Source organism: Pyxicephalus adspersus, chromosome 3 (assembly GCF_032062135.1).
Source record: "Pyxicephalus adspersus chromosome 3, UCB_Pads_2.0, whole genome shotgun sequence".
Taxonomy (NCBI): domain Eukaryota; kingdom Metazoa; phylum Chordata; class Amphibia; order Anura; family Pyxicephalidae; genus Pyxicephalus; species Pyxicephalus adspersus.
In genome coordinates this window covers 58,785,426-58,798,928 of record NC_092860.1, presented here as the reverse complement: position 1 = coordinate 58,798,928, position 13,503 = coordinate 58,785,426, and the positions used below count along the sequence as shown (strand labels likewise).

Genomic DNA, 13,503 nt, shown 5'->3' with positions numbered 1-13,503 from the left:
CTGTGGCAGGTAGCACTCAGAATCCATGGGCTTCTGGAACTCGGCAGCAAACTTCTCAGCTCCCTTAGCATTCGAACTTGAAGCCTCTCCGTGTCTTGCAATACTATGAATTCCACTTCTCTTAAAGTTATTAAACCCTCCCCTGGTCACCATGAAGCCTTTGTTTTCTGTCGAGGTACCTGGAAGTGCACTTATGAGGTTGGCGTACAAGGCCTTTGCCTTCTGGCAGATAGTGTTCTTAGTCACACCATCACCTGTAAGTTTCTTCTCATTTAAACCATATGAGAAGCAACTTTTCGACATCGTTCAGTGTGCCATTGCTTTAATACTCTCATGACCACTTTCGCTGGATCTAGCCTCCTTAATTTTTACTTTCTTCTTTAATATTGTGCAAATTGGCGAGGTAGACTTGTTATAATATCTTGCAATGTCAGCCATTCAGCCCTAATCATCTCCTTCTTACCCCCTTCCTTTTCATTTTTCTTCTTCCTAGGGGCCATGGTTAGGGCCCAGAGTACAGTACAGTGCTATTGAACAGCCACTATTGAGAACATTTACGCAGTGTCTGAGAGAAAAGAATCATCGGCGCAGTTATGATGACGCGCACTACTCTCGTATAACAAGACCTTGCTCCTTTCTCAAGTTTAATAAAAATGTTTGCTCGTCTTGCAAAACATATGCACACCAAGTTACTCACAATCCAAGGTTTTACTGTATTTCCGATTCCTTTCCTATTGTGACAGCTATGCACTTTTGACGGTTAGCCACTAGGTGGCAGAACGAATCATTGTTTTAATTGGAACTGAAAGGACACAAGTAGAGATATGCGACCATCTGTCAGCAAATTTCAGAGCAACTGACTGAGTGAATAATTTATAAATATAGCTCAGAGTGTTTATTAAAGCATTCTTGCTTATTAATTTATAAAAAAAACACTCCACACTTCTGTGCTTCTTTGGAATTCTTAGCACATTACTTTCACCATTAACCAAATAAATATCTATATTGAAAGTTTACTCGAGGGATGAAACTCTACTGCTGAATGGTTATATTGATAGAATATAAATATAAAGGCATTGCGCACCAGGTCTGCACATGCCTACCACTCAGGAAGGTGTTGAACTTATAAGAATAGTCTGTAAAAAAACAAAAAAAAAAGACAATGTAAATGTTGGCCCTCTCCTACCCTACTATGCTGTTTACACCACTGTGGACTATATCTTGACAAATGATATATTGCTAAAACATGGTTAAAAGGAGGTGTAGAAATGTAATAAATTCTTTGTTTAACAGTGACCTTATACGAAGAATAAAGAGCAGTGATGCTCGCATGCCCTTACCTTTCGCTGTCGTCTGTGAATAGACTGTGGACAGATAGTCTTGCCACTGCCATAACTACTCCCGGGGGTGATAGATTCCTTTGGTGGCCCAACTTGGATTTTACGTGACCTTAAAATCATTTCGTGACTGCATGTAATGTGGAATACAATTTCACCAGCTACAGAACGCTACACAAGATGGCTTCTAAAACAATAAAGGTAAATTGATTTAGCTACAGGTTTGCATTGTGATTGTTAAATAAGCCTAAGATAACTAAGTATTCGATGACCATGGTCCATTATCCATAAATTTACTATGATTAGATAACACTACGTTTACTCTTCACTTAATGAGGCTGCCTCAGGATCACATAATGCATAGACCCTGAAGACTCCCCAACTAGAAACGTAGGTAACAGTAATCAGTTCATAATATTACAATGTACATCACCCTTGCAACTGAAGAACTAATCCCTGGATCACATTAAAACATTCAACCTTACACGTGAACATTCTCTTTTATGTTTAAATTGCCCAAAAATTACGGTTTCTCCAAAATTTGGTTTTCAACGAAAGAAAATTCTGAAATATGAAAAGGAACAACTGAAACTTCCATATGGACAGGGCAAACTTAAGGACCTTTTCATATATGCACATGATAGCAACATTTGATGACATTCATAAGGCTTGATGTTTTTAAAGCTAACCTTGAGACGTGTGTGTGTGTGTGTGTGTGTGTGTGTGTGCACACTGCATCTTCATATAGGAGGCATTAAAAGCTACAGAAAAATCATTAGCCCACTTCATTACCCGTCTGACAGAATAATACCATCAAGCCCTCTCCCACGGTCTGTGCTGTCCATGGACATTCCCTTTCAGCTATCTAATCTTCAAGCCTTACATGCATGCAGGAACACCAACTACTCCAGCCTAAAAAAAGTCATAAACTTAAAACATACCCAGTTCTGTTTTAATTGAATTTAATTGGGTAATACCGTACAGAAGTTTACGTTACTGCATAATAGATGCATAGACTTCTGATTGCTTTATTCAAAAAAAAGACATAATGCTGTACAGCAAATAGTGGCTACAGATGACAAACCCACATAAATACAAAGTACATACAGTGACATAGGAGAAGAACCATACCCTACATAATAGAGCATATGATCTAAGACAGTGATGGGGAACCTTTTAGAGACTGCCCAAACCACTTACATAGGTCAACAATAAATTAGTTTTGATAATCATCAGAAACCACAGCAATCTTCTAAATCTGTTTTTCGAGCAGATTTTAGATCTCTTTTCCCGAGTTATGGGTACTATTATAGTTAACATTGTATGCGAATGTATTTTGTACTAAAACGTAAGCACCATTGAAGTGAATGTTAATACATCTTCAGTGTGAAGTAAAATAAGGCACAATGTGGTATAAATCTACTGAACAGTGTCAGTCAGGTACCATTGTTTGTTCAGAAATGCTTAGAGTATGATTTTCTTGTGCACTCTGTCTGGATTGTCGCAGTACAGCATCCAGCAGTAGTCAGCCATCATACTTTCATTTCAGAAACCTTGGTAGTGGTGCTCCATTAACTGTCTTGGTGAAAACATTCTCCTTGTTCGTCACTCACTGTATCAAGATTTTCCCGGAAGAATTCTAGATGTGAGTGCCAGAAATGTATTTTTAATGACATGCGACAACCCAGTTTCTGGTATGAATCAAGCAGATACTAAACTCCTTCCTTGTATGCAGGAGACTTATGGTTGCCCAGGAAATTTTCACACAGCCACTTGAATGCATCCTATGCTTCTAGCTCAGCTGCTGAGAGAGATTGTTTGAAAACATCATCCTGCAAAACAGACTTGATCTGTGGCCCTATAAATATCCCTTACTTCATTTTTGCAGTGCTTATGTTTTGAAACTTCTCAACAAGGTGAAAGGATCTGCTTCTACTTCTAGTTCCTCAAATGCACCCCGACTTCTCAACCACCAGAGAGACAGACGTCTGGAGAGATATCCCAATAACACACACACACAGTATGGTCTTAGGAATATACTCTGATCTTTATTTGACAAGGCGGTCTTTTTATACACATTGGTATACAAGGGGTGGTTTTTATTTACATACAAGGCATACATTGTATTTCAAAGAATTTAGATTTTTCGCCATCTGGTTACAATTTAACTGAGTAGACAGAAGAAGAAATACAATTCCTTATACAAATATATCCTTCAAATTAGCTTAGCTATTTTAACCCTTCAATCCCCTCTTAAGTCATGAACATGCCTTATTTTCTTTAACATAGAGAGGTAAATAGCATATTTTTGTCCAGGATTTGTGGGCTTTGGACACATAGCGCGGAATGTTTGTATAAGGGAAGGGATACATTGGATACAACAACATAAAATAATCAAGGAAGCAATTATAATTACAATACTGATAAATAATGTTCTTAACCAACTCAAATCTGGCAGCCAGCTCAATAACCAGTCCTGCCAGGAGGATGAACCAACATCCTTCTTGATATTATTTGCAATTTCATGTAACGCTTGAATATGGGACTGGATTGATCTGGAATGGTCAGATAAATTAAAACAACATATTCCTTTAAAATCCTGACACCCTTCGTTATGTTTAAGTAACAAATAATCTACAGCTAATCTAGTTTCTAGCACTGCTCCTCTTACTCCTTTAAGATCTAAGAGCATGTTTGATAAGGCGGTAGAAGTATGATTCAGAGATTTAGCCAGGTCACATGCAATAGAATTTATAGTACGAGTAATATATATATCCAGTCCAGGTACTCCCAATATAGAGGCCCTCCAACTTGTATATTCTGCATGGCTGAGAAGGGGTAGAGTAGAGTCACAATTTTCTGATAAAGTCTTGGTAACCGATCTTTGGGCTCTCCTGATAGGGGGTTGTCTAGGAAGGGCCAAAGTCAACCTGGATAATGCACAGGGACCTCCAATAACATTTGCAGGAATATAATTGTAAGTGCTGTTACAACATGACAAAAACCATCCCTTAGGGAGCATTATATTATAGATAAAACTGGGAGTCACAATGGTCCTATTACAACTTATGGAATTGTCCAGAGAGCTAACAATCCTACCATTCTTTTTACAGGTGTAATTAATATAATCATGTACACTATTTTTAGGTAATCCTCTTTTTATGTCTCTATCATCACAATATAAGGTCATATCCTGAGAAAAGGTAAAACATGTCTCTGCTGCAGTCACATTAACAGTAGTTATTCTAATAATATTCCTGCTATATCCTAATTTCTGACATTCCCCACAAAAGTCATAGAAGGGAAAAAAAGATTGTGTAATTTTATTCGTCGACCAGACTTCAAGGAGGGATTCATCGGGTGTAGGCACATCTACAACACATGTTTTTATAAGGTCCCGTGGGCTCTGTAGGTCTTCAAAGCACAATGAGGTAACATTTAGGGCATTTGCCATCCTGACTATACTATTCTGTTTAGAATAAAAGGGGTCAGGAGCAAAGGGATCATGCTCCTGATCTCTTTTGGATACTGACTGATTATTCGGCGTACCACATAAGAAACCCATTTCCTCTGGATGATAGATACAAGTAGTAATAAGCCAAGAAAACTACAAAAACTAATAATTATCAACAGACAAACAAATCTCCCAGAATAGTGTGGGGTCATCATCTTCAGCCTGTGGTAAGGCACTTTTCAGGGATTTCACACCTGCTTCACCCTCTTTGTCTCCGTTTCACGCCGGAGAAGAAGCCTCAGGGACCCTTTTCACTCTGCTAGCATGAATCCAGATTGGAGCCTCTTCTGTGAGAATCGCTGTTCTGGTGACTGCTACCACTCGGGCGGGTGGTCCAAACGGGAACTCTGGCTGTTTTCGCCCTTTTGCCAGGCGCTGGACAATCACCACGTCTCCTGGTTGGAAAGGATGTGTAGGTTCCTGTGGAGAGAAAGGAGAGGCACGAGCAACATCTTTCTCAACTTGATCTAAAGTTTCTACAAGTTTCCTCACATATTCTGCCTGTACTACTTCTAGATCCCCTTTTTCTATCACAGGGGCCTTTGGACCCCAAGGGGTGGAGAAGAGTCTTCCCATTAGGACCTCAAATGGTGAGTAGCCAGTATTCTTGTTAGGCTGCATCCTAATTTCTGCTAGAGCTACAGGCAAAAACTTTTTCCAATTAGTGAACGTGCCTCCAGTAATTTTCCTTATTTATTCTTTAATTCCTCAATTCATCCTTTCTACTACCCCAGAACTTTGAGGGTGGTAAGGAAGGTGGAACTTACAGTCAATCCTAAGGGCTTTGGAAAGCCCCTTACATACCCTGGACGCAAAAGCTGGGCCATTATCGGAGTTAATTTGAACAGGGCATCCCCATCAGGGGATAATTTCTTGTAACAAAGTCTTTACCACTATTTGTCTGGTTTCATTGGTAGTAGGAAAAACCTCCGGCCATCTAGAGAACATATCCACAATCACAAGGGCATACTCCTGCTTTCTTCCTGTCTTTGGAATATGGGTAAAGTCAATTTGTAAGTGAGTGAATGGCGAAGTTGGGTAATTCAGATGCTGGTGTTGGGCCCTCTGAGTTATTTGGGTTGTTTCTGAGACATATATTACATCGTGAAATATAAGATTGTACTTTTGATCTAAGGCTTGATATAAAAAAATCTCTCCTAATGAGGTCAGTGGTTGCCTGTGCTCCCCTATGGCCAAGGCCATGATCTTGTGCAAATAAAATTGGGGCGCTTGTAACTGGAATACATGGTTTCCCCTCTTTGCAGATAAGACCCGTATCAGGGTCTTGTACTGCACCTACCGACTGCCATTCTAACTTGTCACTACTTGAGGCCAAATCCTGGAGGCTTAGCAATAAATTGTCAGTATGGGTAATTTCTGGAACTAGGAAGGGCATTTGAGCTGTTGCTGCTTGTTTAATAGCGGCCTCTTTTGCTGCCTTGTCAGCTAGGGCATTCCCTTTAGCTATGTCCGTTTTGAGGCCAGTAAGTGCTTTACAATAGATAATAGCGACTTTGCTTGGTAATTGGATGGCAGCTAGGAGATCATGTACTAGGGTGGAATGTGAGATTTGCTTCTCATCTGCAGCTATGAAGCCTCTTCTCTGCCAGATTACCCCATGATCATGTACAACCCCAAAGGCATATTTGGAATCAGTGTAAATATTTACATCTCTTCCCTCAAAAAGACAACAAGCTCTAGTGAGGGCAATCAGTTCAGCTGCTTGGGCTGACTGAAAAGGTATAGGATTCAATTCTAGAATAACATCAGGGAGTTGAACTACAGCATATCCCGCATGATAAGTGTTGTCATTAGGGAACAGGATCCATCCACAAAAATATCAGGTGCTCCTACAATGGGTGTGGACTGTAAGTCAGGTCGAGGTGAGGTGTGCTCATGTATGAGTTCAGAACATTCGTGGGGAGGAGACAAATCATCCTGCTCTCCCTTATATCCAAGTGGGGCATTTAGTATAGCCATTAGACCGAATGTGGGTGGCTGAGTTTTTAATATGAAGTTGGGGGTTAGATAACAGCAAAACTTCATATCCACTCAGTCTTTGTGCTGACATATGTTGGGTATGTATGTTTTTTAATGGGGTCTGAACATTGTGTGAGGTATGCAGAGTGGTAGGATGACCTAGGGTGATAGGTGTGGCCATCTCAGCGACCATGGCACAGGCTGCCAAACTCCTGAGACATGCAGGCATGCCCTGAACCTGTACCAGAACCACTTGAGAAAAAAGCAACAGGGCGAAATTTGCCTCCATGTTCTTGTGCCAGGACTCCTGCCATGGTTTTACAATTGTCCCTGGCAAATAAGTGAAACATCACGCCATAGTCGGGTAGGCCTAGGCCAGGACTTGAAACCATTGCGCCTTTCAAATGGCTAAAAGCTTGTAACATTTCATCAGACCATTTAATACAATCAGGCATTATCAGTCTTAGTGGCTTGTCTCAGAATATTGTCATAGTAGGAACAATCCGCTATCCATTGACGGCAGTAACCAATCATGCCAAGAAAGGTTAACATGTCTTTCTTGGTTTGTGGGCAGGGCAGACCCAACACAGCAGTAATTCTGGCATGGCTGATTTTCCTCTCACCTTTAATGAGAACAAAACCCAAATAATCAACACTTTCAGTACACCATTGTCATTTCTTCCTTGAAACTTTATGTCCACATTCACATAACCACTGTAATAAACTAACAGTCTGCCTGGCAGGCGTCCTGAGCAGAACTACATATGAGGAGATTGTCCACATATTGTAGAAGGACAAAACCATGAGGGGCAGTCCAAGGGCGCAGTGTAGCTTGGAGGACAATGGAGTAGACTACAATGGAGTCTACATAACCCTGAGGCATTCTACACCACATATACTGGCGATGTTTAAATGTAAAGGCAAAGAGTGGCTGTGTCTCCTTGTCAACTGGGACAGAAAAAAATGTATTCTTTAAATTAATAACAGAGAAAAACTCTGCATGGGTAGGAATAGCCGATAGCAGAGATGGCACGTCTGGAACCACAGGGGCTATGGGTATGATCTGAGCATTTACTGCTCTAAGATCCTGGACAAACCTAAAGGTATTGTCAGCCTTTCTCACTGGGTTGATAGGCGTATTATAGGAGGAGATAGTTTCCTCAATAACCCCTGCCCCCAGGAGTTCCATCAACATAGGCTCAATTCCCTTTTCTTTTTCTGGGGAAACTGGGTATTGTTTAATATAAACAGGTGCAGTGTCGGCCTTAAGCATTGCCTTATATAGTGTACAAGAGATTAGGCCAACATCTTGGTCAGTATTTGCTCAAACCTCAGGAGGAACCTAATCAAGTAGCGGATCCTGTGGTTGGCATTCCAAATATAAAAAACAATTACCATTTGGTACATGGATGGGCATGACTGAGGATGTGACATGTAGGTGTCCCGTCTTACTAATCCCCAACTGCAACCTCAATAGAACAAACAAATCCCTCCCTAATAAATTCACAGGACAATTTGGAATGATCCTGGAACGGTGTGTGAACATTGACTGGTGATTGTATGGATGTTGGATCGAGAGAGGAGGAGTTTTATAAGATCTTGTAAGTATCCCATTAATTCCCACAGATGGCTCAGCATTCTCTCTTGAACCACTATAATAATCCTCACATAAAGTGCTACAAGTAGCACCAGAATCTACAAGAAAAGGGAGAGGATGTCCCTCTATGTTTAACACAATCAGTGCCTCCTAAACATAACCCCTCAACCATGTTCATATGGAATGAATAATTTGCTCTGTCCCTAGGAAAAGGATTCACGCTTCCCATCCCCTCTGTTCATCCTGCTATATTATCCACCCAGGGAATAACTAAATAGTAATCAGTCCCACAGACCCGAGCTACATAATCCTTACATGTTTCTCCTACATACGGAGGGGGTGGAAGGACCTTTCCTTGTATTGCACTCATTTCTTGTAACCTAATTGAGACGGAAGCAGAGCTGAACTCTTCCCAGGACTGGCTGTACTGAACCAAAAAGGCTCCGACAATTCCTGTCAACTGGGTACAGAAAACTTATGTCTATGCTCAACTTCCTTCTCAACTGCCTGTTAGTATTATCCCTTAAAACCGTCACTTGCGTTCACCAGTTTCTGGGTTAACGGGTTTCCCCTCGCCAGAAAGGTGGGGCGTCCTACGGTTCTCCAGGACACACACACAATAAAGTTAGTACAATTTTCACAGTATCATTTGCTGCTCACCTTCAGCACAAAATGAAAATACTTCATAACATCACAACATAAAAGAGAACATAAGCAATGCGACAGATAAGAAGTGATAGAAATTGTCTGACAAGAAAAATCAAGGTGCAGACAATAGTTAAATTCTTCCCTAAAGAATACCTCTTTTAAATTCTTCCCTAAAGAATTTCTCTTTTGAATTCTTCCCTAAAGAATTCCTCTATAGACTTGGCCATTAGTCTATTTAATTCTGGGACTTCCCTAAAGCCCACAGTTTAAAGCCTATCTTCCCTAAAGATAGATACTTTCCCTTTCAGTCTATTCTAAGTGGATTAATGATAGAAGCAACAAAGAGTTTCGGAAAGGATCGGAATTCTCCTAAGCCTCAAGGCAGGGACTTTCCATACTCACCGAATTCTGTGTGCTTTAATCCCGGACCCGAGCCCCCAGCTGAAAGGATCTGCTTCTACTTCTAGGTCCTCTAATGCACCCTGACTTCTCCACCACCAGAGAGACAGACGTCTGGAGAGATATCCCAATAACACACACACGCACACAGTATGGTCTTAGGAATATTCTCTAATCTTTATTTGACAAGGCAGTCTTTTTATACACATTGGTATACAAGGGGTGGTCTTTATTTACATACAGCTGTTTAAGTTTTGGCCATATATAGTGTTATTTGATACATTGTAAGGCATACAAGGCATACATTGTATTTCAAAGAATTTAGATTTTACGCCATCTGGTTACAATTTACTGAGTAGACAGAAGGAGAAATACAATTCCTTATACAAATATATGGTTCAAATTAGCTTAGCTATTTTAACCCTTCACAAGGTACTAAAAACCCATGGAGCTTGATTTACCCATGGCCTTTACAAGGTTCTTCATCAAGCCTAACTTGATTTAGAGAGGTGGCAGAAATATTTTATGCGGATCAACCAGAGGTAGAAACTTGACACTGCTTGTTCCGGGCTTATAGGTATCTCTTGGTAGCCAATCACGCTTGACATAATGGTCTCCCATAGATCGGCTGTCCCACAGGCATAGGAAACGGCAATATTTTGTGAATCCTCCTTGCATTCCCATCAGCAAACCAATGACCTTTAGATCCCCACAAATGTTCCACTGGTATGCTTTATACCTGATTGTAGTAACTTCATGTTGTCATAGGACTCCTTTAGGTTTATGGAATGGGCAATTGGTTTTCATGGTTTGAAATTACCATTATGCAGTAAGACAAACTGTTAAAGAGTGCATTTATATCATGACAGTAGCACAGTGAGCCATCACTAGTGAAGAACGTTGTCAAGTTATGATTTTGTTCTCTGTAGTGAGTTAGTTACACCCTTTGCAAGCAAGTGCTTCTGTTTAAGCCTTGAAGCAAAAAGTTCTGCTTTGTCTTTGGAGAGATTTAGATCACGAACGAGATCATTTAGATCTGCTTGTGTAAAGGTCTCTGGTTCTGAATCTTCATCGGCCAAGTAGTCAGGATCAGATGATTCTGGGTTGTAACTGGCTGCCACTAAAGCACATTCCTCATCACCTTCTACAGAAGAAAGTCCATCATGTAATGGTACTGCAACTGGCAATAAACAATCATGGGGAACAGGCCTAATTGCAGAATAGAGGCTGGGATATGCAATTTTGTGCTTAGTTTTAGCTGAGAATCCACTTTTGTTGACGCAGCAAGAATAGCAGTCGATTAGATGGTCTCGCCGTTCTCTCCGCACCATCGGTATTGCAAATGGCATTGCTGGTTTACGCCAATTCAGCCAGTCACGCAGTCTGTTGGAACAACTGGTACAGATGACTTGTGGAGCCCAAGATTTATCCTGGTCACCAGGTAGACAGCCGAAATTTAATTTGTATATCTTTTTAAGTTCTGTGGTAACTTGGTGACGTTGTGCTTTCGTAGTTAATGAACCACACACGTAACAGAAACTGTCTGGATCATTAAGGCAATTTCTACACATGATGACAAATGAAATCAATCACAGTTACTGTGATCTCTAACCCTAAAAAAAGAAAACTGTTGTTAAATGTTGTAATATGTTAAGGCTAGTTTTACCAAATTTCATTCAATTTATAATTAGCTCCATCACAAAAATTAGACGTGCAAGAGAAAAACTGAATACAGATTTGAAATTCTGCATCAAAAATACTACAAAGCCCACATAAAATTAAATCTTATGAAAATGACATGTTGACCTGTGTTATTTATCGCAAAGTGCCAACATTGCAATTAAATCTGAATACTGAGGTTTCAGTTTAGAAAAAACAACTCATACATTAACATCTTTTGTCTTAAAAGAAAAACACAATAACAGAGCCTTCAATGATACAAACAACTTTTTATTGAAAGATAAAAGTTTGCATTTGTCATGCTTTTGAACAAATAATGTGGTTTTTGTATGCATGCTGATAATTTGTCTAACCTTTGCTCATACTGATATAATTCAAAACTGAAAACAGCTGCTCACAAGAATAAAATGATCCAAACAAAGTAAGGAAAGCAAACCCAAATGCTTTCATTTACCTAAAATTATTTGACAGAGAATTCCACACTTTAAGGATTTCATTTTCAAAACTAACTGTGCTGTCATTTATCATCCCTTCTATCTTCACTGGTGTTTCACACGGGGTTGTCCCCATCTTAAAGAACTGTAAAAATCTCTTCACCTTTGCAGCTGATACAATGATAGAAAATTCCTTGTAGATTCCCTGTTGGCTTGTAGGATTTTCTGCAAATGTAGAATTTTAAAGATGCATTTTGAGATTTGGAAAATATTTCAGCAGCCCACTTTCAAGGTCTCTTTTAAAAACCCGCAGTTTTCTCTCAAATGATTTGATATCACAAAACATCCTTTCTGCTGTTTAACATATACCTTGTGGTAGTTTGTTCAGTATATTGAAGTGTACTGTAAAATCTGTAAAAAAAAACATGAGGTTGGTAAGCCAGGCCACATCAGTGAGCTGTGGATATTCCTGCCCTTTTTCATTCATAAACAGCCTAATTTCATCCAAGCAGGCTACAAATCTCCCCAGGACTCCTGCTCTGCTCAGCCACCTGACATAATTGTACATAAGTAAACAATAAATACTTTGCCTGAACCTCCTCTAGAAGTGCTTGAAACTGCCACAAATTTGGAGCACGAGCCATGATGTAATTCACCATTTTTGTGACATCTTTGAGGACATAGTTAAACCTTTTCCTTCTTTCCCTGGCACAAAGAGCTTCTTGATGTATGATACAATGGAACTCAATGACTTGATGTTTTGTTTCTTTATCCCCTCCAGCGCTCTAATTCTGTGCAAATTTCCATGCAAAAATGGAATATTTAAAAAATTCAATAATAAACTTTAAATAAAAAAACCACAAAAATCTGTAAAAATAAATTTAAAAAAATTAAAAAATATTAAAACATGTAATATTAGTGTACAGTAGCATATATAATTACATATATAATATATAAATATTTCCTTGTATTGGACTCAATACTCAAGTCCCGGTCGCACCGACGCATATACCAACGTCACCAGCAAACCCTGTATATCGAATCGACACTTCGCGGCTGGAGATCGGAGGAGGCGACCTGTCCCCAGGACCTGCGAGGACGAGCAGGATGCCAGGGGACAGCTACAAAACAAGGTAAGTGGGTTTTTTTTTTTTAGTTTAAAGCGACCCCCAGTATGACTCGGGATTACCGCTTTTTGCAAGTAAAATCCACCCCAAGTCACACTTGGGATTACTGCTGGTGGGGGATAACAAAGAACTGTATGAAACCAGATGTTGCCCCACCATAGAGGGTGCCCCATCACTAGTAATTGAAAAAGCCTCCATTACAGCACTGTAGATATCTATCCCCTGTGTTCTTTCAGGCAAAGACCCCAGTTTCACCAGCTCTTCCCTCATGACGTCAACAACAGCATAGCACAAAATTACTGTGTAGGGGACTGCCTTTCTACCTGCTAGCTGAGTTGTAACTTTGTAAATTGCAAATAAAGTTGTGGAAGTGTTTCCTGCCCCTGATAGTAGCCTTAGAAACCCCACCAGGATATAAGGGAAAACAGGAAGTACAGGGCCAGAGATGAGAACATGTGCTCAGCCAGGGTAGGTGCCTGCATCCTTTCCAGAACACACTGACTGCTGTGTCTGTGTGTAGTGCAGTATTATATTATTACACTCTGTATTAATGGGGTATATGTGATATCTGTTATATATATATATATATATACCGTATTTTTCGGACCATAAGACGCACTTTTTTTCCCCCTAAAGTGGGGGGAAAATCAGGGTGCGTCTTATGGTCCGAATGCATATTTTTTTACTTACCTGTATCTCCGCTGGTCCCCGCAGCCAGTGTCCTCCTCTGTGTTCCTGTGTCCCAGCGTGCGGCACTTGTGCCCGCCCACGAAGGCGGCGCCGATTG

The 13,503-nt window shown here is 40.2% G+C and overlaps 1 protein-coding gene across 1 annotated transcript in view; it reads right to left on the bottom strand.

The window, feature by feature from the left end:
• The window catches only part of LOC140327405 (CTD small phosphatase-like protein 2-B), a 48,274-nt gene that overhangs the window by 25,289 nt on the left and 9,482 nt on the right, over positions 1 to 13,503 (bottom strand). Inside the window, exon 2 of the mRNA XM_072406792.1 lies at positions 1,341 to 1,524. Coding sequence (XP_072262893.1) covers positions 1,341 to 1,460 — 120 coding nt within the window. The 5' untranslated portion in view covers positions 1,461 to 1,524. The remainder of the gene's footprint in view (positions 1 to 1,340; positions 1,525 to 13,503) is intronic.